This window comes from Cetorhinus maximus, chromosome 1, assembly GCF_964194155.1.
Source record: "Cetorhinus maximus chromosome 1, sCetMax3.hap1.1, whole genome shotgun sequence".
NCBI classification, from domain to species: Eukaryota; Metazoa; Chordata; class Chondrichthyes; order Lamniformes; family Cetorhinidae; genus Cetorhinus; species Cetorhinus maximus.
In genome coordinates this window covers 146,704,678-146,729,691 of record NC_135879.1, presented here as the reverse complement: position 1 = coordinate 146,729,691, position 25,014 = coordinate 146,704,678, and the positions used below count along the sequence as shown (strand labels likewise).

Below are 25,014 nucleotides of genomic sequence, written 5' to 3'. Positions count from 1 at the left end.
TTTATACATAAAATGTTTTCATTGATTTCAATGTGTCATTGAAAAGAAACAAAGTTAGATATCCTATGTGGCAACAAGTTCAAGTAGAAGATATTTTTCCCCCACAGGTATATTAAAGATACACAATCAGAATGAAAGACAGAAAATGATGCATGCTGTAATCCTAAAGTAAGATGAAGATTCATTATTTGACATACCTGCTGGACAAAGACATTATTAAGGTGGTTAGCAAGTCTCCTGGCAAATTGTTCCCGAAGATCTTTGAACTGCTGTTGCTGCTGCTGCACTGCTTGAAGCTCATCATGTCCTACAATAAATGGCCAGCAAATGAAGGTAAATATTTGAAGAAAAAAAGAACAATGATCACCACCTGCAAATGGATTTTTGTTTAAAGAATGCTTAATTTTACACACATTTTGTAGGAACACAAAACTGGCAACACTGATAATTTACTATTCTTTTTAATGTTCTCCTCCTGCAAAACCACAGGATTAGCCTTTTAAGGTGTCATATACTGAACCACATCTTGCTTTCTCCCTTTAATTAAGTCACAATAAGTTTAAAACAAGCTGCATTCAGAATCATGTCCCCAACCTAACTCAATACAAATGTTGCTTGTACTTGTATTTGATTGTCAGAAAGTCTATTGATTAGGCACATATTACAAAGAAAAATGACTAGTAGCTCCTTTTGAAGTTAACCAACAATTATTAAAAACCAAGGAGCCCCAAATATTTTTCAGATGTATTTAATTAGCTCAGACTGTACAAATGTTCAAATCAATATGGAACTTCTGAAGGGATAAGCTGACCCAGCTAGCTCTCAGAGTTGGTAACGTTATCAGGAAAGAACTACATACATATTGAAGTATAAAATTATAGTTTAGCAATCAGGGCCAGAATCTTCTGTTCGGCGTACGGGGACGGGCCCCGCTCCCCGACGCATAAAATGACGCGCAGTGACATTGGGCATGTGTCCCGACGTCACCGCGCATCAATTCTGATCTTCAGTTTGGTGGGCGTGCACCAGAGTCAGCTGCGCGCCCACCGAACTGTCAAAGGCCTGTTAAGGCCGTTAATAATCTAATTGAAGTAATTGTCAGCACTGCCCTTCCAACCTTAAGGTTGGCGAGCAGGCGAAGAGCCCAGGCGGCCTTCGCACTTTTCATAGAGCCTCATCCATGGGCAGGATGAGGTTTCATGAAGGGTTTATTAATTCAATAAAATGTTTCGAGAAAATTCATAAATGTGCCTCAGGGAGATTACTGCGCAAAACAGCGCAGGCCCTGACTCTCCCTTCATCCCCCCTCCCGCACAGGTAGCGCTGAGCGCTTCCGGGTGCACGTCAAGCTGGGCAGGCCTTAATTGGCCCACCCACGTAAAATGGCGGTGCACAGCCAATCGCGGGTGGCGATTGGCTCCGCGCCCGCCCGTGCCCGCTCCCAACCAGCCCGCCTGACGGGGAAAAAATTCTCCCCCAGGTTTCAAGGTATTTATTAGATTTCTTATTGAAGAAACTAGGTTGATGAAACCTGTGCTAGGTCTCTGCAAGAACTATCCACTTTGTCACATTCCTCTGTACTTTCTCTATATTCTAAGTTTTCCTTTTTGAAATGCGTATCCAGCCATTAGGGAGTTTTATTTCTACTATTCTTTATAGTAGAGCATTCCATATTCTAAATTCCTTTTGTGCTCTTGTCTGGCCCTATGTCTGTAACCTGCATCAGTGTAAGTTACTGTTGAGTAGCAATTCTGAGAACCATAGAGCTTGCACCTTTCTGCCATTTATCCTCAGTTGAAAGTCACCGTGGTACAAAATGCACTTGTATATGAAATCCAACATTTATACTCATTTCAGGCTGATCACAGCATGAACTGATTTCCTGAATATGTGCTTTAACATTGTTAAAGCATCTGTGAAACAGGTAACTGCTGTAATAATGTATTACTGGCATTATTTTTTCAAAATCCACAAATCACAATCATAATTGTAGTTCTTAATAAATCAGTTCTTTGCAAATAAAAGAATGAAGCAAGAAGTTAATTAAGTACTGGGATCGATTTCAAGGACACGTAATTAGAAGTTGAAATAGTTGCCAAGGCCAGTCACATTTTTTTTTGATTATTTGAATATGTTCTCCACAGAAAAAACTTGGAATTGTTATACTAAATCATTGTATCTGAATTTAAATAAATGCCCAAAGGGTTAAAGTTCAGTTTGCAGCAAAGGCTAGAAAAAAGTTCTGCAGCCAACATAGATGACAATCAAGAAGCTACATTCCTTGCGACTTGGGAGAATTGGGGACATGGAGAGGCGTTATCTTACTTCAGAGTTCCCAGCAAATATCCACACTTGTTATGGATGGCATGACCCTGTTTACCTGAGCACATCAGAGGTCAGTTGCCAAAAAAGTCTGTTAAGAATCCACTGTTTTGAAGAGTGTTGCAACATTGACTGACAGTTTTACTGACCAACTTAACACAGGTGGAAAAATCAAGAACCAAGCCAGGCTTTGTAGACTGGAGAGTAACAGACAGACAAAGGCAACCAGAGCGTTGTTAGGTAGCTACACTAAAGGATGGTAGAGACTGGTCTGTTTTTATAGCTATAGTCTGACAAAAAAGGAAAATCCAAACTTGAGCATTTTTAATTGCTTTACATGGGAAGCCTTAAAGAATGGACGTACTGTTCAGTCATAAGCATTCGGTAAAATAAATAAGTTTCTTGATTTTGCATCAACCTTGTCTCACTAGAGTGTGCATCAGTACATAGGAAATAGGAGGAGTAGGCTGTTCAGCTCCTCGAGCCTGCTCCAGTATTTAATTAGATAATGGCTGATCTTCTACCTCAACGCCATTTACTTGCACTATCTCCATATCCCTTGATGTCTTTACTATACCCATATCCCTTAATGTTTTTACTATACAGAAATCTATTATCTCTGTCTTGAATATACTCAAAGAGTGAGCCTCCACAGCCCTCTGGGGTAGAGAATTCCAAAGAATTCTCTGACTAAAGAAATTCCTCCTCAACTCAGGCCTAAATGCCCTACCTCTTATTCTGAGATAAGAGATAAGAGTCCCCTGCTTCTAGAACCCCCAGCCAGGAGAAGCATCCTTCTTGCATTTACTTTGTCGAGCCCTGTAGGAAAGATTGCCTTCATTCTTCAAATGCTGGAAAATACTGTTACGAACCAATAATATTTTTCATAATATTATTGTAGGCTTATGGGTATGAATGTGAATGGTTCTGTCTGTGTGACTGATTTAATTGAATTAGAGTCAGATAGACTGCAAGATTGAAATTATCAAAAAAAGTTAGGTGGAAATGAGACTTTTGAAATGGAGATGAACAAGCGAGGATGAGGGTTCCACAGCTAAGGTGTGAATGAAATTGGCATTTTTGGATAAGGGGAAGAGTTGCTGGATTTTTACAGGACACAGCAGAGGGATCTGGGTGTCCTCGTGCATGAATTGCTGAAAGCTAGTATGTAGGTACAGCAGGTAATAAAGGAAGGCAAATGGAATTTTGGCATTTATTGCTAAAGGAATAGAGTATAAAAATAGTGAAGTGTTGTTGCAACTGTACAAGGCATTGGTGAGACTGCACCCGGAGTACTGTGCACAGTTTTGGTCCCCTTACTTGAGGAAGGATGTAGTTGCATTGGAGGCGGTTCAGAGGTTGACTAGATTGATTCCAGAATTGCGGGGCTTGTCTTATGAGGAGAGATTGAGCAGTTTAGGCCTATACTTGCGAGAGTTTAGAAGGATGAGAGGAGATCTAATTGAGATATATAAGATGCTAAAGGGGGTAGACAAAGTAGACATGGAGCAGATGTTTCCCCTTGTGGGGCATTCTAGAACGAGGCCATAGTTTTAGGCTAAGGGGTGGTAGATTTAAATCAGAGATGAGGGGGAATTACTTTTCTCAAAGGGTCATGAACCTGTGGAATTCATTACCTCAGAGTGCAGTGGATGCCGGGACGCTGAATAAATTTGAGGAGATAGACAGATTTTTAATTAGTAACGGGTTGAAAGGTCATGGAGAGAGGGCGGGAAATTGGAGTTGAGGCCGAAATGAGATCAGCCATGATCAAATTGAATGGCGAGACAGGCTTGCCTACTACTCCTGTTCTTAGTTCTTATGTTCTTATAAGGTTTTACGACTGGCAAGATGAATAGAGCAACGTTATTACTTTGATTTTTCCCAAAAGTACTGGCTATATTGACAACATGAAAGATTTTCATATTATGGGAAGGTAAATTTCCAAAGGCTTGGAGAGCAATGGAATTTATAGATTAAAGAGGAAGAAATGTATTTAAAGAAGGATGGAAGGTTAAAGGGGGTGTGGGTGGTGGCCATGTGAGATCGAAAGGTACACCATGTGAAGCAGTCCTTGAGGAAAAGCCTCGAGACACTTTTGAAGAAGTCTGCTGTGTCCAGTAACCAAAGTTGGAAAAAGCCTTTGGAATTCCACTGTTGATTGGGTGCTGTGCTAACCTTGCTGGATTGATGTTATAATTTCACATCTATTTTTGGACTGTTGCCTTAAAGTTGTGTAGTTGGGAGCCTGTTTAATTAAGAATTTTGGGAACTGTTAAGACTAAATAACTGTGTAACTGTAATCTTGTGTGTGTTTAATTTTTTTTCTTTTGTTAATAAATATTTTAACTTAATTTTAAAATCTCTGAAGGTGTTAGTGGACTCAATTCTTCTGAATTCAGTGCATAAGCCTTCTCGTAATAAATATAAATTGCAAAACTGCTACAATAATGTGGCCAAGTTTCCCTTGTGGATTTGGTCCTCCTGGCACATATCACCTTCATATCATAACAATACTGACCCAATTTCTCCAATCTCTCCTCATTGGACAACCCTGCCTTCCCAGAAATCAGTCTGGTGAATCTTCATTGTTCTCGCTCTCTGACATATATCCTTCCTTACAGAAGGAGACCATAACTATATTCTCGGTGTGGTCTCACTGCCTGCCAGAACATTGGAAGGGTACACGTGATGGCACATGGAAAAGATATTAGATATTTAGAAATGCCATTTGTTTCAAGCAATTTGTTTGGGCTGAAATATATGGATTTTAATACAGTTGCAGATTAAACTTCGTTGGGTCCATGATTGGGCATCCTGTGCTGTGGAAAGAATGGAATGCATATGCCAAAAAGACTTTTCTTGTTCTATGTTTTCCAAAGTAACGCAACAAAATGTGAAAATTAAAATATTGATGGATGATTATTTATATACAAAAAAAGATTAAGAAGATATGTTTAATAAAACATTCGTCATAATACCTGGTCGAAGGGCTACGTTCATACATTGCAGAAGGGCCTCTGCGGCATTGGTGCATGCTTCAATACCTTTTGAAGAAGAAAGATCCCCATCTGTAAGGGCTTTAATATGGCCTTTGGATAAGTCCAAATAGTTCTGCAAAATAAGCATGTGTTCACTGTACATTCCATTGCACATTAAATCTCACAAAGACATACAATGCATGAATTAGATATAGGGTTAGATTTTAATGGGCACCAAGGGTCCCTCCCTCCACCCACCCGCATAAGGCAGGGGCATCGCAACTGTGGGTGGAATAGCAACGGGGGTGGGATGAAGATGAGGCCCTTACATGGCCATTAATTGGCAACTTAAGTGCCTCAATAGGCCCAAGGGCAGGCAGGCCACACAATGCCTCAACCAACCCCTGTAAAATTTGAGACCGATCGGGGTGGGCAGGTAGGCAGCAGGAAGGCCACGTCCTGGATTTCACAAGCACATCCCTGCCTTCAAGCATGCCAGCGGGTATGTGCCAAAATGCAGCTTTGAGAATGCAATTGAGCATTGTGTTTTAGTTTGCAAAACAGTTTAACTTCTCATACTACTTCTCATGCTATAATTAAAGCAAAATATTGCAGATGCTGGAGATCTGGAATAAAAACAAAGTACTGGAAAAACTCAGCAAGTCTGGTAGCATCTGTGGCGGTAGGAAAAGTATTAACACTTCAAGTCCAGTATAGTTCTTCTTTGGAACTGAAGAGAGGTAGAAATGTGATGGCTTTTATGCCACTGAAAAAGAGGGTAGGGGGTCAGATGAAACAAAAGGGAAGGTCAGGGTTAGGTTAGAGGTTGTGGGGATTAAATATCAAAGAAGTCATTCTTCTAACACCATTTGTTATTTCAACAATTTCCAGTTTCTTGGCCCTATCTGCCTCTCTTCACTATGGACGCCTAATCCCTCTAACACCTAGCAAAATGGCCTGAGGGCTCCACTCTACTTCACGAATGTAGGCAAGAACAATCCCCATCCACCACTATCCTCCTCCGCCTGGCTGAACTTGTTCTCCCATTGACTAATTTCTCCTTTAACTTGTCTCATTTCCTCCAAATAAAAGGTATGGCTATGGTTAACCGCAAGGGCCCTAGGTTATGCCTGTCTTTTTGTGGAACATTCCTTGTTCCAGTTTGACTCAGGCCCTCTCCCACCACTCTTTCTCCAATACATCAATGAATATATTGGTGCCGCTTCCTGGAACTGGAAAGATTCATTACTTGCTTCCAATTTCCATCCTCTCACCTCCACATGGTCCATCTCTGACACTTCCCTTCCTTTACTTCTGTGTCTCCATTTCTGGGAATAGACTTTCATACTAATATTCCTTACAAGCCCACCGACTCACATAGATTCCTCAGACCCTGCTTCCTGTAAGGACTTCATTCTATCCTCCCAGTTTCTTCATTTCTGTTGCATCTGTTCTGATGATGCTTCCTTCTACCATGATGTTTCCTTTTTCCTGAACCGAAGATTTCCTCCCCTGCACTGTGGTCGACAAGGCCCTCAACTGTGTCTAACACATTTTGTGCACTTCTGTTCTCGTCCCTTCCCCTCCCTCCCAGAACCACAATATGGTTCCCATTGTCCTCACTTTCCACCCCAATGCCTCCGTATTCAAAGGATCATCCTCCAACATTTCCATCACCTCAACATGTCACCACCAAACAAATATTCTTATGTCAGCATTCCATGACACCCTGATCCACTCCCCTGTCACCCCCAACACCTCATCCCCTTCCCACTGCACATTCCCATGCAATCACAGGAGGTGTAATGCCTGTCCCTTTACTGCTTTTTTCCTCACTGTCCAAGGCCCAGCACTCCTTCCAGGAGAAGGAGTGATTTACTCCTATTTCTTTCAATTTAGTCTTCTGTATTTGCCACTCACAATCCAATCTCCTCTATATTGGGGAGGCCAAACATGTACTGGGTGACTGCTTTGTGGAACACCTCCACTTGGTCTGGAAGCATGACCTTCTGTTTGCTGGCCATTTCAATTCACCATCTTGATCTCATGCTCACGTTTCTGTTCTTGGCCTGCTGCAATGCTCTAGTGAAGCCCAATGCAAGCTGGAGGAAGAGCACCTCACCTTCTGATTAGGAACTTTACATCCTTCTGGAATTAACATTGAGTTCAACAACTTCAGGCCACAAACTCCAGTTTGATTTCCCCCCACCCCCCACCAAGTGCCAGTTTGCATATTGTTTACATGATTTTTCTTTCAGACAAAGCTGGTCTTTATTCTGCTATTAACACCTACTCTGAACCAATGTTTTGTTTCTTTGCTACTTCCATTATCACTCCCTTTGCATTTTGTTCCATGATATCTTTGGTATTTAATTTCCCCCACCCTCTAACCTATCCCTGACCTCCCCTTTTGTTACACTTGACCCTTCCCCACCACTTTTTCAACAGCATAAAACCCATCACAATCTTACCTCTCTTCAGTTGTGATGAAGAGTTATATTGGACTTGAAATATTAACTCTGTCTTTCTCTCCACAGATGCTGCCAGACCTGCTGAGTTTTTTCAGCACTTTGTTTTTATTAACTTCTCCCACTATTTGAAAAGTGAAATGCATCAACCCTCTGATTTCAATATAAAAAACAATCCCACAATTGTGTATTCAGGTATCATTTCCAGCAGCTTACAATGGCAACATAGGAACTTATTTTGATTCACCCATTACTCAACGCTACTAAATTCAGGCAAGAGACCTTACATGTGTCTAAAGCATGTAAAAACACATTGCCATGTTTAAGAAACTTCAAGTGAGGCAACTTGGAAATTTGCACCTGTCTTTAGAGATTCTATTTAGCTAATGTGGAGTGCACCCATTGATTCCCTGTAGGGGCACATTACACTTAGTAAGTCCAGAGAGCTTAGGCACAGACTGGCATAGTCACAATTTCAGAACTCTCAAATGTGCAGTTCATTTTAACCAGCTAGAACATTCAGCTCATCGGTACACAACATTAATAGGTTTTCTAATTATCTCTACTGGTCTGGGAATTGGTTTGCAGGGTCTGTTATGGAGGATTAACTCGGTTCCAAGTTTCCACAAAAACAGGAGTAGGTCATTCAGCCCTGAATCTGTTCTACCATTCAATTAGATCACGGATGATCTGTATCTTAACTCCAACTACCTGCCTTGGTTCCATAATCCTTAATATCCTTAACTAATGAAAAACTATCAACCTCGGTTTTGAGATTTCCAATTGACCTAGCTTCAAGATTTTTTCTTTTTTTGTGGGAGTGGATGGGGTAAATGTTCCAGATTTGCACTCCATTTTGTATGAATAAGTACTTCCTGACATCACCTCTGAATGTGTTATGCCCTTGTTCTGGATTTCCCACACCAGAGGAAACAATTTCTTTCTAGAGTATTGCTGAGAAAAGCGACACACTGTCAAAGCTTTTCATCTTGCACTCATCAGAACAGAATCGCAAGCATATCAAATCTTAAAAGGAATTTATACTGCATGAAAAGAGGGTGCTGATTGGTTGGCAAGTGCACTCTGATTGGTAGAGGTGTTGCCATGGAGAATGCATCAGGGAACAGTTAACTGGCAAGCTTCTGTTTAACTTCAAACCAAACAAGTCAATTCTGATTGGTCAAGACATTGCCATGGGGAATGATTTCTTTCTATCTACCTTATCAATTCCTTTAATCATATCAAACACAATGATTCTTCCATAAACAAGGGAATACATGCCTAGTCTGCTCAATTTGTCCTCATAATTAACCCTTTTAGTCCTGATATCATTCTAGTGAAGTTATCATGCATGCCTTTGCGAAGCTATCCTGACCCATTAAAAAAAAACCACTGTTTCACTTTCCTATGACTGGAAGGGTAGTCCAGTTGGCAAGCTGCAGTTTGAATTTAGATAGACAACAGGAACAACATGCTCCTCACAAGCAGAATAGTAAGCAGCAAAACCCATCATAAAGTTTGAGAGTGCATCGCCCAAGCTGCAGCATGGGCATATGCCATATCCCATTATGCAATAGTTCTACTAGCTGGAGATGTACAGGTTAAGCCACTATACCTCTATACAACCCAATCATGCTCAACGCTGAGCTCTGGATACAGAAGCATGTCTTTGCCTTTGGTTAATGCCTTTTAGCAGCTGATTAGCCTATATGTAGGAGCCATGGCTCAGTGGATAGCACTTTTGCCCAAGTCAGAAGATTGTGGGTTTGAGGTCCATTCCAGAGATTTGAGCTCAAAAATCTAGGCCGACACACCAGTGCAATACTGCGGAGATACCATCTTTTGGATGAGATGTTAAGAGGTGTATTTAAGACCGAGATAGATAGGTTCTTGATTGGTAAGGGGATCAAAGGTTATGGGGAGAAGGCGGGAGAATGGGGTTGAGAAACTTATCAGCCATGATTGAATGGCGGATGGGTCGAATGGCCTAATTTCTGCTCCTATGTCTTATGGTCTTATGACACCCCGTCTGCCCTCTCAGGAGGATCTAAAAGATCCCATGGCACTATTTCTAAAAGCAGGGAAGGTATCGCAGTGTCTTCACCAATATTTATCTTTCTTCGATGAACATCATTAAAAACCAAATTATCAGGCCATTATTACATTGCGGTAGTTTGCTGTGCATTTCCTACATTACAACAGTGATTACAATTCATAAGTACTTCATGGCCCTATAAAATGCTCTGGGGTGTCCTGAGGTCATGAAAAACACTACATAAAATGCAGGTCTGTTTTAATTCAATGTTTCTTCATTGGCTATACAACTTCCCTGCTCTTCTTTGATATAATGTTATGGGATCTTTTACATCTACCCAAGAGAGCAGATCGGGCCTCAGTTTATTGTCAAATTTAAATGGGGGCACCTCTTACAATTCAGCACTGCTTCAGTACTGCACTGGAGTGTCAACCGAGGTTTTTGAGCTCTTATCTCTAGTGTGGGACTTGAACACAAACCTTCTGACTCAAGCAGACCTACCAACTGAGCCACAGTTAGTAATAGTAATATGAAAATAAGGACAGAATGTATGAATTTAAACTGAGAATTAAATTCTGCCTGGCTTGATATCCCTCTATAACCTTGCTTCACTTGCTCTTGGTTTATATGTAATACCATAGGAGATTGAGTAAAAATCCACTAAAAATTTACATCTATGCAGATCTCCTGCCAACTTTTACCGTTAAAAATTCTAATACCCATCATTATAATTGAAACTGCCTATGTAAACGTCACATTGTAATTAAACATTCTCTCCAATTTAGTTGTTGCAGCACCACCACTGGAAGGAAGATATTCTCACTATTTGACAAGTTTACATAGGCAGCTTTCATTATGTATGTGGTTATAGGAAATTTATGATGGAATTACATGAAAATGAGGGCAAAATGGAAAATGAATGACTTTACAAAAAGGTGCAAATATCACCTGGCCTCTGATCCTGTAAGGAATTTACTTAGTCTTGATTTCTGAACTAAAATACCAAAGGTGACTGACTAGTATGTATATCTTAGGTACAGTGTTTCAAATTCTATTGCAAAATTGCAGAGGTAGGCACATTCAACATTAACTCAGCAACCAATAATAATTCATTATTAGAATGGGAGGATGGGGAGAAAGAATATCTCACATACCACGAGAAATTCTATTTCCTCCAGAAGCTTCATATTGTTAGTGTTACTGAGTTGTATGAGGTCATTGCTTTGAGAGATGTGATCCATCTGCTCCTTTACACTTTGCAGCATTTCTTCATAGCTACTCAGTTTATGCTCAATCTCATCTACTTCTTTAAGTGCCTCATCCAGCAGCTGCATTAGAATGTTCACCTGCTTTTCCGAAGCCATAATCGATTGGATGTTGGCCTGAAGACAAGACAATTTCCATGTTAGGCAAAGTATATGTCAATGTTACATTTTTTGATTTTTTTTAAACCACTTAGCGTAGGTTATTTTAGCTCGTTTCTGAAATCACTCTCACCGACGAGTCCCAGCTCCCCAAATCTTTGATCCATCTTCCTCTTAAAATCTAGGTATGCTTTCAGAAACCCGGGGAAACAAAAAGCAAGTACTGTTCAGTAAATGCTTTTAGGTATTACACTATTTTATACGTCTGTAAGATCCCATTTCAACCTTTGAAAATGGTAGAAAATCACATTGATCTGATCTAATATTTAAAATATGAAGCAAATACACAAATAATAAAAATGTGAATACAATAAGTGACATAATAGTTCCAACTAAAATTAAAAGTCTTTTATTTATCGCCAAGAGTTCAAACATAAAATACTTTGCAACTTTCGGAACTAATTCATATCTTATAAATGACTTCTAATACACACAGCTGGAAATTCCTGAAAGAAAGGAGAAACTGTCAGAATGTTTTCAAACTGTCACTGCCACTGGCTGCTTTGCTGAAATTTCAAGCACTGCCTTTCGCATGACTTTTCAACTGCCTCAATTCAAACAAAACAGTCTCATATATCCTTGAAAGTTACCAAGAGATCCTGGATTTTATTAAATTTAAATTTTTTCTTTGTTTTTTTCATAGGGCGTCGGTGTCACTGGCAAGGCCTGCATTTGTTGCCCATCCCTAATTGCCTTTGAACTGAGTGGCTTGCTAGGCTATTTCAGAGGACGCTTAAGAGTCAACCACATTGCTGTGGGCCTGGAGTCACACGTAGCCCAACCAGGTAAGGGTGGCAGATTTCCTTCCCTAAAGGACATTAGTGAACCAGATGGGTCTTTACAATAATCGATGATAGTTTCATGGTCATCATTACAAAGATTAGCTTTAGTTGAATACAAATTCCACCAACTGCCGTGGTGGGATTTGAACCCACAGCCCCAGAGAACAAGCCTGGGCCTCAGGATTACTAGTCCAGTGACATTATCACTATGTCACCGTCTCCCTGGTGGGCCCAATGGTAGGTCCCTGCCACAAAAACATGCAGGAAAGTTCTTCTGCTGGCTCCATTGGAAGCAGCAGCACCTAGCATATATAAATAATGGCAGGTGAGCAGCTTGCTGTCAGTTTGCTATCAGGACACATCTACATCTTGGTTGCTGGTAGAAGGCAACACCTCAGGGAGAGCTCTGCTGCAGGACTACTTGTGGTGAGTTTCATTGTTGAAGGCCAGAAGACATCCACGGTAGCCTGAAGGGAAGTGTTTAAACCTGATAACTTAAAATACTTAACTGTCAGCTAATAAGGTCTCTGTACAATGACTGAGCTTTAAAGGGGCAGCCAAACAAACCTTTATCACAGTCAGTAATCAACATCATCCTTTAGCCAGCCCAAATGATTGAACTGTCCAAAAAATGAAGCAAATGTGTCTTGCAATGTATCAATCATCAAATATACGGGCAAAGCTTGACACATGTTTCACTAAATTTCAGACAAACCATCTTTTCTAAATAGGAAATGGTCCCATAGAGCAAACAATTAAAGCAATGTTTTTCGTATTTTAATACTCACCCCATCCAGCACCTGCAATTCACTAGATAGCTTTTCTGCAAATGCTTCAGCATTTGAGATGGCATATTCACAACCATCCATCATTATTTCAATATCCTGTTCTTCTCTTGCATTCAGCTCCTGGTATTCATCCAAGGATTCCTCATCTCCACCAGTCACACTCTGATTTTCACCACTCGGAACAGACTCTGGAGAAATTGATAAAATACCGTTCGATTAAATTTCATAATGTCACAATATGATTTAAAATTACGTAATTTGGCAGCAAGGTACAAATCATTTCCGGGTGAACACATTTGGTACCTTTAAAGTCACATTTAAAAAGATAGTTCAGAACCAGTATTAAATAAGTGAAGGGGTAAAACAGTGGAATGACTGCACTAAAAGGAAATCTCTCAATTTTAAAAAGACTTACTAGTTACTGGCTGCACAGAAAATATCAAACGTTGTCTGATGACTCTCCTTGTGTGTGATTATTAAGCAAGCTGGTAGATTTATGTTTAATACATGTGATGGAACATAATTAAGTTTGCAAACATCCATTATGCTTGATGATTTTCGTGAATATTACAGATTTTAATAACACACTTATGTTAAAAGATGCTACGTAGATCATTGCACTGCCTATACATTTGATGATTTAATTTATCAAGTGCGCAACTGAATTTATTCAGTGTGTTGAGTCATACAAGCCAATGAAGTCCTTCATGTCGTCTTGGTCAGTACTGGGTTAGACAATCTCAGCTGTGGCAGTGGTGAGGGAGAGGGATCACATAGGCTTCAGTGTCTCTAGTTTCATTAACAGGAATGTAAACCAGAGTTCTCAAACGTGGCTGCTTTGTAACAACACGTTTAGTAACTCCGTTCTGCCGAAGGGTCATGAGGACTCGAAACGTCAACTGATTTCTTCTCCACCGATGCTGCCAGACCTGCTGAGTTTTTCCAGGTAATTCTGTTTTTGGTTTTACGTTTAGTAACTATGTGGGTTCAGGCTCAACTGCAATATTTCCTATTATGGAAATACTTTGCTGACAATCATCATCAAGGCTCACAGATGCAGAATGGTGACTTCAACAAAGTACTTGAGGGTTAACAGGACATATGAACCATGCATCAAGTTTCAGAGTTACATACTGATTAAGACTAGGACCAAGAAGCAGCTCCTGAAACAGAATGCAATACTCTTCAGCTACTATTGCTAACACTACACAACTTTCAAATAAGTAAATGTAAATTTCCTAACAAGTCCACTGAGGGGCAAAAATCGTACTACCATCAATTATGGCATATCCACCTTTTATATCAATAGGTATATCAAGCAATAGGACAAAAAATTGAAAGCAGCTATATGCGATTTCCTTCAATTCAATAAACCAATGGCTATTTTACATTCAAACTTATTATATTATCATTTTCTCTGGACAAATTTAGATCCAAAATTCCACTGTGATTATCCAGTTAACTGATCATTCCAACACTTCATCACTCATTTACTGGACAATGCTATTGGTAACATGCTGAAAAGGACTAGAAACCTAGCATAACTGAAAATGGTGACATTTTCTGAAGTTACCTCTCATTAAATAGTTTTGAGTTTAAAAGTATGGCAATACATACTTGAAGAAATATTTTCCAGTTAAACAGAAGCCTAGTGGTATGCTTTATTAGTCATCTTTTATAAGGTTTAGTGATACATCCTTAATGGATATGTGAAAAATATTTGAGCATAATGCAGAGTATATTCAGCAGGTTGGTAAACATGAATGAAATGCACAAATGCTGTTTATTCCAGGAACTGTGTTAATTACTAAGTGTTCTAAGCTTCTATATATTTCTATACTGTAATATTAATCACACATGCACATTATATGACAGGAAAACTGTTTGTATTTTAAAGAATGCTGGGTTAAATATTCCATTTTTCATTAGTATCTTATTTTTGCACATTTCATTAAGGCCTACAAAAAAAAACTAAAAGCAGTTCACAACATAATGTGATCATATTGTACTCAGGGGTTCAAATAAGTAATCAAATTCCAATGAGGATTGGATAACAAGCTGTGGATTTCTGTGCATTATGAATAATAAGATTTTTGGATAAGTCCAAATACCTTTTGCTTCAAAATCAAAAGATCACATTTTAAATCCCTATTTTTGAAATAGCATTATTAATTCACAATTCCTGATTAAACTATTTTTAAAACTAGTCAATGAAAAGGGCCAGAGTAGATGAACTATCTTCTTTGAATATTTTTTGAGAAAAAACCCACAAAGTGTTCAGCTAGAATATTTAAGCTAGTCTAGGCTTTTTAAAACAATAGGATCATCAATGATTCTTTTAGAATAACTGATCATTTGGTATATACATTTGTCAAAAATAACCCTCTTTACATTTTCATAAATCATAAAATTATAACACTAAATTGTCAAGTTCACACTGTGAAAAGATAATGTTGAAACTAATACTGATTATATAACTAATATTTTCCAGTCCAAAATCCCTAATTTAATTCTCTATTAAAAATAAAAGTTTTGTGTCATCTTGCAGGAAAGCTTTTCTTCATTTCTACAAGGCAAAAGGTAAAGTACAAGAATATAATTAACATATCTTCTGACAGCAAACTAACAATATTTTCTGTGATATTCACTTGCAGTTTTAGCACAATTTCTGATCTTAAATTTTAAAGCACCAATTTTACAGAGGTGGAAACAGGCAGTCTTAGTGATGGCATGAAAAGAGGCTGGAAGCTCATCTCAGGATCAAATGTGACAGCAAGGCTGTGAACAGATTGGCTCAATATCAGACTGTTGCCAGGGAGAGAAATGGAGTCAGTAGCTAGGGATTGGAATTCAGTCTTTCCATTATGGCCCCTCATCACTGACGAGCAAAACAGAGAAAATTGACTTTCTTTATTTGTTCTACCAATAGCCTTATATGTTTAGAGACCTCTATTAAATCTCCTTTTAGTCTTCTCCACTCAAGTAGAAATAATTATAGTTTCTCACCTCTCCTCAAAATAAAATTTGTCATCTAAGCTCATACTTGGTGAGTCTATGCCATCTCTATAGCTTTAGTGATCGTTCCAATAATAGAATGCCCAAAACTACACAGTAGCATTAAAGGTGGGCTTACTCAAATTTATTATTACCTCCATCATTATCCCAAGAGTGGATTCTACCAACACCTTTTTTGACCTCCATAAATTCAAAATCATTTCTCCTCTTCGTGCTTTGAGGTGGAAATGGCCATGTTCATGGGGCATTTGGTAGGGTTCCTCTGTGTACATAAGTGACTGCTAAGGTTGATCTGCACCCAGTTGGCTCTGCTGCAAATAGGACACAATACCAGAGACGACCGAGTTTTGGATGAGTTGCTCGCTCAGGATTTCCTCTCCTTGTGTTTTCTCTCTGCCTTTGATATGCGCTTGCTTTAGAAGGAGGCTGCACCATTTTATATTTGGTTGCGGCAGGTGCAGTGATCCTAGGCAAGCTTCTCCCAGGACTCGAAGTTGATATCATAACTCCTAAATGATGCCTTCAGGCCGTTCTTGTAGCACTTCTTTTGACTGCAATGACAGCGCATCCCAGACTTAAGCCCTCCACAGAAGATTTGCTTTGTCAAGTGCCAGACATTCTAGCTACATGACCAGCCCAACTCAGTTGTGACTGCCTCAATGTGGTGTGGATGCTTAGCATGCCAACTCAGGTGAACAGCTCAGAAATTGGTATTTTGTCCTGCCATCTATCTTCAGGAGCATGCAAAGGCATCTCAAGTTAAAGTGACTGAGCTTCATGGCATGACGCTGGTGCACAGTCCAAGTCTCCCATACGTAGAGCAGAGTGGGTAGGGCTATTACTCTACAGACTTTCAGTTTGGTAGGCAGGCTTACTCCTCTTCACTCCCAGACTGATGTCTGAAGGCTGCTGAAAGCTACACTTGCTTTGGCAATTCTTGAATTGTGTTTCTCCGTGTATTTCTGACTCACCTTTGCATGTCTCATCACGTCCATCCCCATCTTCAGTGGCACAGCCTGTAGCTGGAATAGCATTACTGCCTGTAACATGCTCTCCAAACCTTCTATTTCAAAATGCATCTCTTGAACTATGGTTTCAGTCACCTCCCCTGACACTTTGAAATATTCAACCTTCTGACTTTAAGGGTTATTGTTCTCTCCAAGCCATGAAAATCTCCATGTCACAGGTGTCAGCAGACATACTTGGCCTGCCATCCAATGAATGAACACGGAGCAGTCTAGTGAAAACCGCAGTCAGCTTTTGACTGGCAACTAATCAAAAACTATAATTTTAAGATATGAAACAGAAAGTCTTCAAAAGAAAAGTTGTAGCCTTCAGTCACACTTTTAAAACAGAATAGATGCACTCTTATGATGCTATACAAAATGATCTGCAGCAGGCACCCACTCGCTAACACTGCTGTCATCTGTTTTCAGAATCAGAACAACAAAAACTCGGGAAGCAGGCAAATATTAGAAATTAAAAGAGAAAATGCTGGAAATACACAAGTTTATCAGTATCTGAAAAGATAGGTTAATGTTTCAGGTGGAGATAATACCTCAAGTAAAAGAAGGGGTACAAGAGAGCTTCGTTATAGACTCGAGCTTGAGGAGAAAGGAAGCAACAGGTCAACGATCCTTTTTATCTTTTGTGATTTTTATTTTAAATTATGTTTTTGGATATAAAGTCAGATTCAGGATTCTAAGGATTAATTCCCAAAGATCGAGTATTTTTAAAAACTTGGCAGAGAGAAAAAAGGCACCCTTGGAAGAAAGGGGTCTAGGTATTTTAATAAGCTCTCTGAAAGGTGATGGTCCATCCGTAACACAGTTAACCATATTATCAGACAATGCAGAGGTCATTAGTACATTACAATAATTCCTATTGATAGTCAAACACATTATATCAGAAAGTCTCTTTTTACTGAGAAAAGCAGAGGTTTAGCCAAACAAGCCACTGTAAGCAAAGTGCTTTAGGATGTTTTGAAGGCGTGAAATGTACTATATAAAGGCAAGTTCTTTCTTTTCTTTATTTGAACCCCTGTACTGTACTAGATAAGGCGGCACATAAATTACAGAATTACATCAAAAAGACAAAAGTAAGAAAAATGTTACCAACCTTCTGTAACTTTAGGAAGTTCTTTGCAGAGAAAGAATAGAGAAAGAGGATTAAAGGAAGGTAAGCAAAGAAATATTACAGCAACAGACAGCAATACAGATTACAAAAGGTACCATATTACAGTAAGCTCTCTAACGCAGCTGGGCTTGCTACATCCACCATCGCAATAGGTTTTCAAGTAATGGCATTGCAAGTGAAGTTTTCGTTTTCAATAATTTAAAATTTAGAGATAAAAATAAGTATTTGCAGAAGTGAACGTGCTGATGACTAGCCATTAAAATACTCATTCACAAAGCACTATACCAATCCAAATTTTATGTACAGCAGGGCATCCTACAGTCATTGGCCACACTGCATTCTAGAAAGGACAAGAGATAAAACATACAGTGAAATAGCCTACAATAGTGTTACTTTCAACTGGACTTGATCTAAAGCAATCACCATCATAAACAAAGCCGAAATTCCAAAATTGTAATGGATCTAATATTCAGGCCTGCAGAAAAAGACCAATATTAAATTACGAACATCATTATCCATCACATGAATATTTAGTAATAACTTTCTCATCTGCCACATATTTGCATTTAAATACTATGAACTGCAAAGGTAACAGGGCATGGAAAGAGAGGCAATGAACAGAATAAGCTGTGTAAGAAAGAGACTGGAAGGAAACTTTGTTGTCCATAATGATCGACAAATCGTCACAATAATGTAACACAGGTAGGAAATTTATTTTTAAACTTTCTTTACACTAAGAAAGACCAGCAATTTTATTAAAAAAGGTCATCATCATCATACCAGGTCTTACCTTCCAATAACTGTGAGCTAACATTGACAAACTCAATCTTCTTTCTAAGATACCGCTGATTAAGTTTCCAAATACAGGAAATAAAAGTATTTTTCTCTGCTGTGCTGCTGGCAACCCACTTGTAAACTTTTTCAAAGTGCAAATCGAACTCTGGATTCTCCTGTAAACATGAATAATACAAACCCATTTAGTTACAGCACTGAATTTTAGAAAAACATTTGAGGTGAAGAAGTAGTTGAGATATTATAGATACATTTCAGGCTCCTCTGCACAGCTTAACTGTGTACTCATATTAATAATCCCTGCACATTCAAAGAATTGAGCTCTGAAGCTGCATTTGAATTTTGGTTCAAGACTGATAGGCTCTTTTCTGTCAATATTGGAAAGGTGAACCAAGCTGTTAACAACCTTGCCGTCCTGTTAGACCCCAAGCTGAACTTCCAACCCAATATTCTTTGCATTGCCAAAAGAAACTACTTCCACTACCATACCATTTCCTGTGTCCTACACGATGCTGTAACTCTACCTATGCCTTTAGCTTCTCCAGACTTTTCCATTGCTTTCTTGTCCATCCTTCAACCACTGTAAATTTCAGCTCATCCAAAATTCTTATACTCGTATCCTATCCTGCATCAAATCCTGCTCTTGTCTTCACAGACCCTGAGGTGTTGGAGGACTGGTAGACAAATTTAAATTTCTCACTCTCATATTTAAATCCAATCATGGTCTTTCCCCTGCTCTTCTCTGTCCCCTCCTCTGAGCTTTTAACCATTTCCTCAACATCCCTCTCCTAACTCACTCACTATTCCTGATGCCAGCTTGTTGTACACTTTTGTCCCACCAGTAGGGATTGTTTCCTTCACATGCCTTGGTCCTACACCCTGGAATTCTCTCACTAAATTTTTCTGCCTCGCCAACTCCATCTCCTCCTTTAAGACCCGACTAAAGTACCTGTCTTTTGAGGGTATTTTTGGTTACCCTAATCTTTTCCTTTCTTGTTTCGGTGCTGATTTTTTGATTACACCTGTGAAGCACCGTGGGATGTTTTTCTACATTAAAGTTTCTATATAAATGTAAGTTGCTAGTGATAGCTATAGAGCTGTCAATATCATGAAATGTTAGAAGTGATATTCTTCATTGCCAAGTGTGTCCCATAATGTGACCTTCTTAAAACACATTAAATTGTACCAATTTTTAAGAGCAAAGTTCACCAGTTATATTTTACTGTCTAACTAAAATGAAGATTCTCACTGGCAATGAGAGGCACATGGCAAGACTGTATTCACAAGAACTAAATGAGCAACTTTCTGTCCGATCATCTTCATGAGCTGTGGTAGTGGCTGCACTGCAGGAAGGAGAAAGCCAGCCCAGTGATAATCATTATTGTGCTAAATTAAAGGAATAAAATCTTTTGGTTACACAAACTGATGTCAACACAAATACTGAACAAAAAAAGCCAAAGGCAGTTCTAGACTCTCCTTCTCTGCAGCTGCTCACCTAACATCAGCTCCAAACTGTCAGCAAAACATTCCACAGGAAATCCTATAGATCAGTATCCTTTCCAGTTCTGGATGCTATTTGCGAGGTTTGAAGTGGGAAATTTCAGTACCAATTGAGCATTGCTGTATTTGCCCAGGATTTCTGTTTTCCCAGCAAAGGCATTTCCCAACTAGCATCCAAAATCAGAAAGCTTTTAAGATTTCCTATGGAGCTGTTTAGCTTACTCACCCTCCCATTTTTGGGTACTGGTACATCTTGCTGAATGTGTAGATTGGTGGAGCTCTGTGGAACAGAGTAAATAAAGATTAATATCTCCTACAAGGGAAGGGTTTTTAAATATTAATTAAACTTACCTGTTTTTGGCGCAGGGGGATTAGAGGGGTGGAGAAATGCTTCACTTGAAAATATAGCTGCACACTTTCTTTCTGTTTCAAATCAATTTTTCCCCATTAGACCTCTATTTTGTATTCTCTTTGTCACCGCTTCTGCTGGTAGCATATTGCATTGGGCTATGGACTTCCGTGCTTAACAAAGCCAATGCTTCACAATTAATTGACAGAGTGTGCACTTCCAGGATGCAATTTGGAGATTTGCCAATTTCTCTTTCCCTATTAAACCATATTCTAACAGATGCAACTGCGCAGGGGAATGAAAGCAAATTACTCTCGAGTTCATTGCACACCTGCTAATTTACCTAGCCTCAGAGTATTCAATTCAACTTCTAATTTAAACTGTCATGAATTAAAGAAGTGTTATGAAACCCAAAATGACTTTCCAACATTTGGGTAATATGGCAGAACAGGAGATGGGGAAGGGAAAAACTAGCTCAGAGTGATAAGTTATGTGCATTTTAAAGCATCTAAAATGACTGACCGGTTAAACAAAAAAGTGGCAAATTTGGATATCCTAGCAAAGCTGGAGTCAATGGGAATCAGGGGGGAAACTCTCCACTGGTTAGAGTCATACCTAGCACAAAGAAAGATGGTTGCGGTTGTTGGAGGTCAGTCATCTCAGCTCCAGAACATCACTGCAGGAGTTCCTCAGGGTAGTGTCCTATGCCCAACCGTCTTCATGACCTTCCTTCCATCATGAGGTCAGAAGTGGGGATGTTCGCTGATGATTGCACAATGTTCAGCACCATTCACAACTCCTCAGATACTGAAGCAGTCCATGTCCAAATGCAGCAGGAGCTGAACAATATCCAGGCTTGGGCTGACAACTGGCAAGTAATATTTGCACCACACAAGTGCCAGGCAATGACCATCTCCAACAAGAAAGAATCTAACCATCACCCCGTGATGTTCAATGGCATTACCATCACTGAACCCCATACTATCAACATCCTGGGGATTACTATTGACCAGAAACTGAACTGGATTAGCCATATAAATACTGTGGCTACAAGAGCAGGTCAGAGGCTAGGAATCATGTGGCGAGCAAATCACCTCTGACTCCCCAAAGCCTGTCCACCATCTACAAGGCACAAGTCAGGAGTGTGGTGGAATACTCCCCACTTGCCTGGATGAGTGCAGCTCCCACTACACTCAAGAGGCTTGACACCATCCAGGACAAAGCAGCCCCTTGATTGGCACCACATCCACAAATGTTCACTCCCTCCACCACCGACGCACAGTAGCAGCAGTGTATACCATCTTCAAGATGCACTGCGGGAATTCACCAAGGCTCCTTAGGCAGCACCTTCCAAACCCACGACCACTGCCATCTAGAAGGATAGATAGATAGATAGATAGATAGATAGATAGATGGGAACATCACCACTAGGAGTTCCCCTCTAAGTCACTCTCCATCCTGACTTGGAAATATATCGCCGTTCCTTCACTGTTGCTGGGTCAAAATCCTTGAACTCCCTCCCTAACAGCACTGTGGGTGTCCTTACACCACAGAGACTGCAGCGGTTCAAGAAGGCAGCTCACCATCACCTTCTCAAGAGCAGCTAAGGATGGGCAATAAATGCTGGCCCAGCCAGCGAAGCCACATCCTGTGAATGAATTAAAAAAACTCTTAATTGTTCACAGTTAACACCTTTATAAGGGTTATCAGAGGACTCTGAGGCCTTTAATTGCTTCACATCATACCTTGTTGGCATCTTTGGCATCAACGACAGCCAAATCTCGCAGTGCCCATGCAGTCTGCCTTTTGTAGAAATCCCCCTTATCTGATTTCTTCACCTTTACAACATTTACTTGGACTGGTCGCTCTGTTGTTACTGTAAATATTGAACATTGAGAAGTTGATAAATCAGATGTGCTGTAAACACTAAAATACTATTTCATGTTACTAAAGGGGACTAAGTAACAATCTAAAATGCTACTACAGAGCTAATGTTTATTGCTGAAAAAAAGAGACATGTCAAAGCTTTTTGTCTTTTACTCATCAGGACACTTCATAAGACTACCAATATAAGGGAAAAACAACAATTTATACTGTAAGATAAAAGCAAAAAAACTGTGGATGCTGGAAATCCAAAACAAAAATAAAAATACCTGGAAAAACTCAGCAGGTCTGGCAGCATCTGCGGAGAGGAACACAGTTAACGTTTCGAGTCCGCATGACTCTTGAACAGAACTAAGTAAAATTAGAAAAGAGGTGAAATATAAGCTGGTTTAAGGGAGGGGGGGTGGGACAGTTAGAGCTGGATAGAGGGCCAGTGATAGGTGGAGATAGCCAAAAGATGTCATAGACAAAAGGACAAAGAGGTGTTGAAGGTGGCGATATTATCTAAGGAATGTGCTAATTAAGGGTAGAAAGCAGGACGAGCAAGGTACAGATAGCCCTAGTCGGGGTGGGGTGAAGGGAAGGGATCGAAATAGGCTAAAAGGTAGAGATACCCACGGTGGTTGACAGGGCCCTCAACAGTGTCCGACCCATCTCCCGCGCATCTGCCCTCACACCTTCCTCTCCCTCCCAGAACCATGATAGGGTCCCCCTTGTCCTCACTTATCACCCCACCAGCCTCCGCATTCAAAGGATCATCCTCCGCCAACTCCAGGATGATGCCACCACCAAACGCATCTTCCCTTCACTCCCCCTGGCGTCATTCTGCAGGGATCGTTCCCTCCGGGACACCCTGGTCCACTCCTCCATCACCCCCTACACCTCAACCCCCTCCCACGACACCTTCCCATGCAACCGCAGAAGGTGCAACACCTGCCCCTTTACTTCCCCTCTCCTCACCGTCCAAGGGCCCAAATACTCATTTCAAGTGAAGCAGCATTTCACTTGCACTTCCCTCAATTTAGTCTACTGCATTCGTTGCTCCCAATGCGGTACACTGGAGACACCAAACGCAGGCTGGGTGACCGCTTTGCAGAACACCTTCGGTTTGTCCGCAAGCATGACCCAGACCTCCCTGTCGCTTGCCATTTCAACACTCCACCCTGCTCTCATGCCCACATGTCCGTCCTTGGCCTGCTGCATTGTTCCAGTGAAGCTCAACGCAAACTGGAGGAACAGCACCTCATCTTCTGACTAGGCACTTTACAGCCTTCCGGACTGAATATTCAGTTCATCAATTTTAGATCATGAACTCTCTTCTCCATCCCCACCCCCTTTCCGATCCCCCCTTTTTTTCACCAATAATTTATATAGATTTTTCTTTTCCCACCTATATCCATTATTTTTAAATGTATTTCCATCCATTGTTTTATCTCTACCTTTTAGCCTATTTCGATCCCTTCCCTTCACCCCACCCCCACTAGGGCTATCTGTACCATGCTTGTCCTGCTTTCTACCCTTAATTAGTACATTCCTTAGATAATATCACCACCTTCAACACCTCTTTGCCCTTTTGTCTATGACATCTTTTAGCTATCTCCACCTATCACTGGTCCTCTATCCAGCTCTACCTGTCCCACCCACCCCCCCCCCTTCAAACCAGCTTATATTTCACCTCTTTTCTATTTTTACTTAGTTCTGTTGAAGAGTCATACGGACTTGAAATGTTAACTGTGTTCCTCTCCGCAGATGCTGCAGATGCTGCCAGACCTGCTGAGGTTTTCCAGGTATTTTTATTTTTGTTAACAATTTATACTGTATGTGAAGAGAGTGCTAATTGGTTGGCAAGTGGACACTGATTGGTAGAAGCTTTGCCATGGAGAATACACCAGTGACAGTGGCTGACAATTAACTGCCAAAGCATTATTTGAAATTTAAACCAGGCAGCTTGACCCTGATTGGTCAAGGGATTGCCCTGAGGAACGAGTCAGCGAATGGCTGTCACTTATTTTGTTTAGACACAATGCGTGTACATGTTCTTTCTGTCTGCAAAAAACAGGGCCCTGTGCATTAATATATGTAGCATCTACATATATTTATACATATATACATGTACATGTATGGCTACATATATAAATGCTCAGGGATCTGTTCTTTGCAGACAGAAAGAACATGTACACACATTGTGCCTGTTTCAGCTAAACAAAATAAGTGACGGCCATTTGCTCATGGCCTCATTCCTCAGGGCAATGCCTTGACCAATCAGGGTCAAGCTGCCTCGTTTAAATTTCAAACAATTCTTGGCAGTTGACTGTCAGTCACCAGCACTGGTGCATTTACCATGGCAAAGTCTCTACCAGTCAGAGTCCACTTGTCAACCAATCAGCATTCTCTTCACATACAGTAGTATTCTTGCGGAGGAGTCCTGATGAGTGCAAGACAAAAAGCTGAGATATGTCCCTTTTTTTAGCAATACTCAAGTTCTATACTGTCAAACAACTAATGTTTATTTCATTCTCTGGGAAGGTTGCACATGAA

The 25,014-nt window shown here is 40.2% G+C and overlaps 1 protein-coding gene across 7 annotated transcripts in view; it reads right to left on the bottom strand.

Moving 5' to 3' along the window:
• The window catches only part of exoc1 (exocyst complex component 1), a 105,003-nt gene that overhangs the window by 52,302 nt on the left and 27,687 nt on the right, over positions 1-25,014 (bottom strand). For 4 of the 7 annotated variants that reach the window (XM_078548018.1, XM_078548035.1, XM_078548045.1 and 1 more), the window contains exons 3-9: positions 22,338-22,468; positions 18,742-18,901; positions 17,934-17,954; positions 12,801-12,988; positions 10,961-11,188; positions 5,304-5,436; positions 198-307 (exon numbers count right to left, since the gene is read on the bottom strand). In XM_078548018.1, the coding sequence (XP_078404144.1) occupies positions 198-307; positions 5,304-5,436; positions 10,961-11,188; positions 12,801-12,988; positions 17,934-17,954; positions 18,742-18,901; positions 22,338-22,468 (971 nt within the window). The remainder of the gene's footprint in view (positions 1-197; positions 308-5,303; positions 5,437-10,960; positions 11,189-12,800; positions 12,989-17,933; positions 17,955-18,741; positions 18,902-22,337; positions 22,469-25,014) is intronic. The other 3 variants (XM_078548027.1, XM_078548054.1, XM_078548072.1) reach the window with 1 other exon arrangement.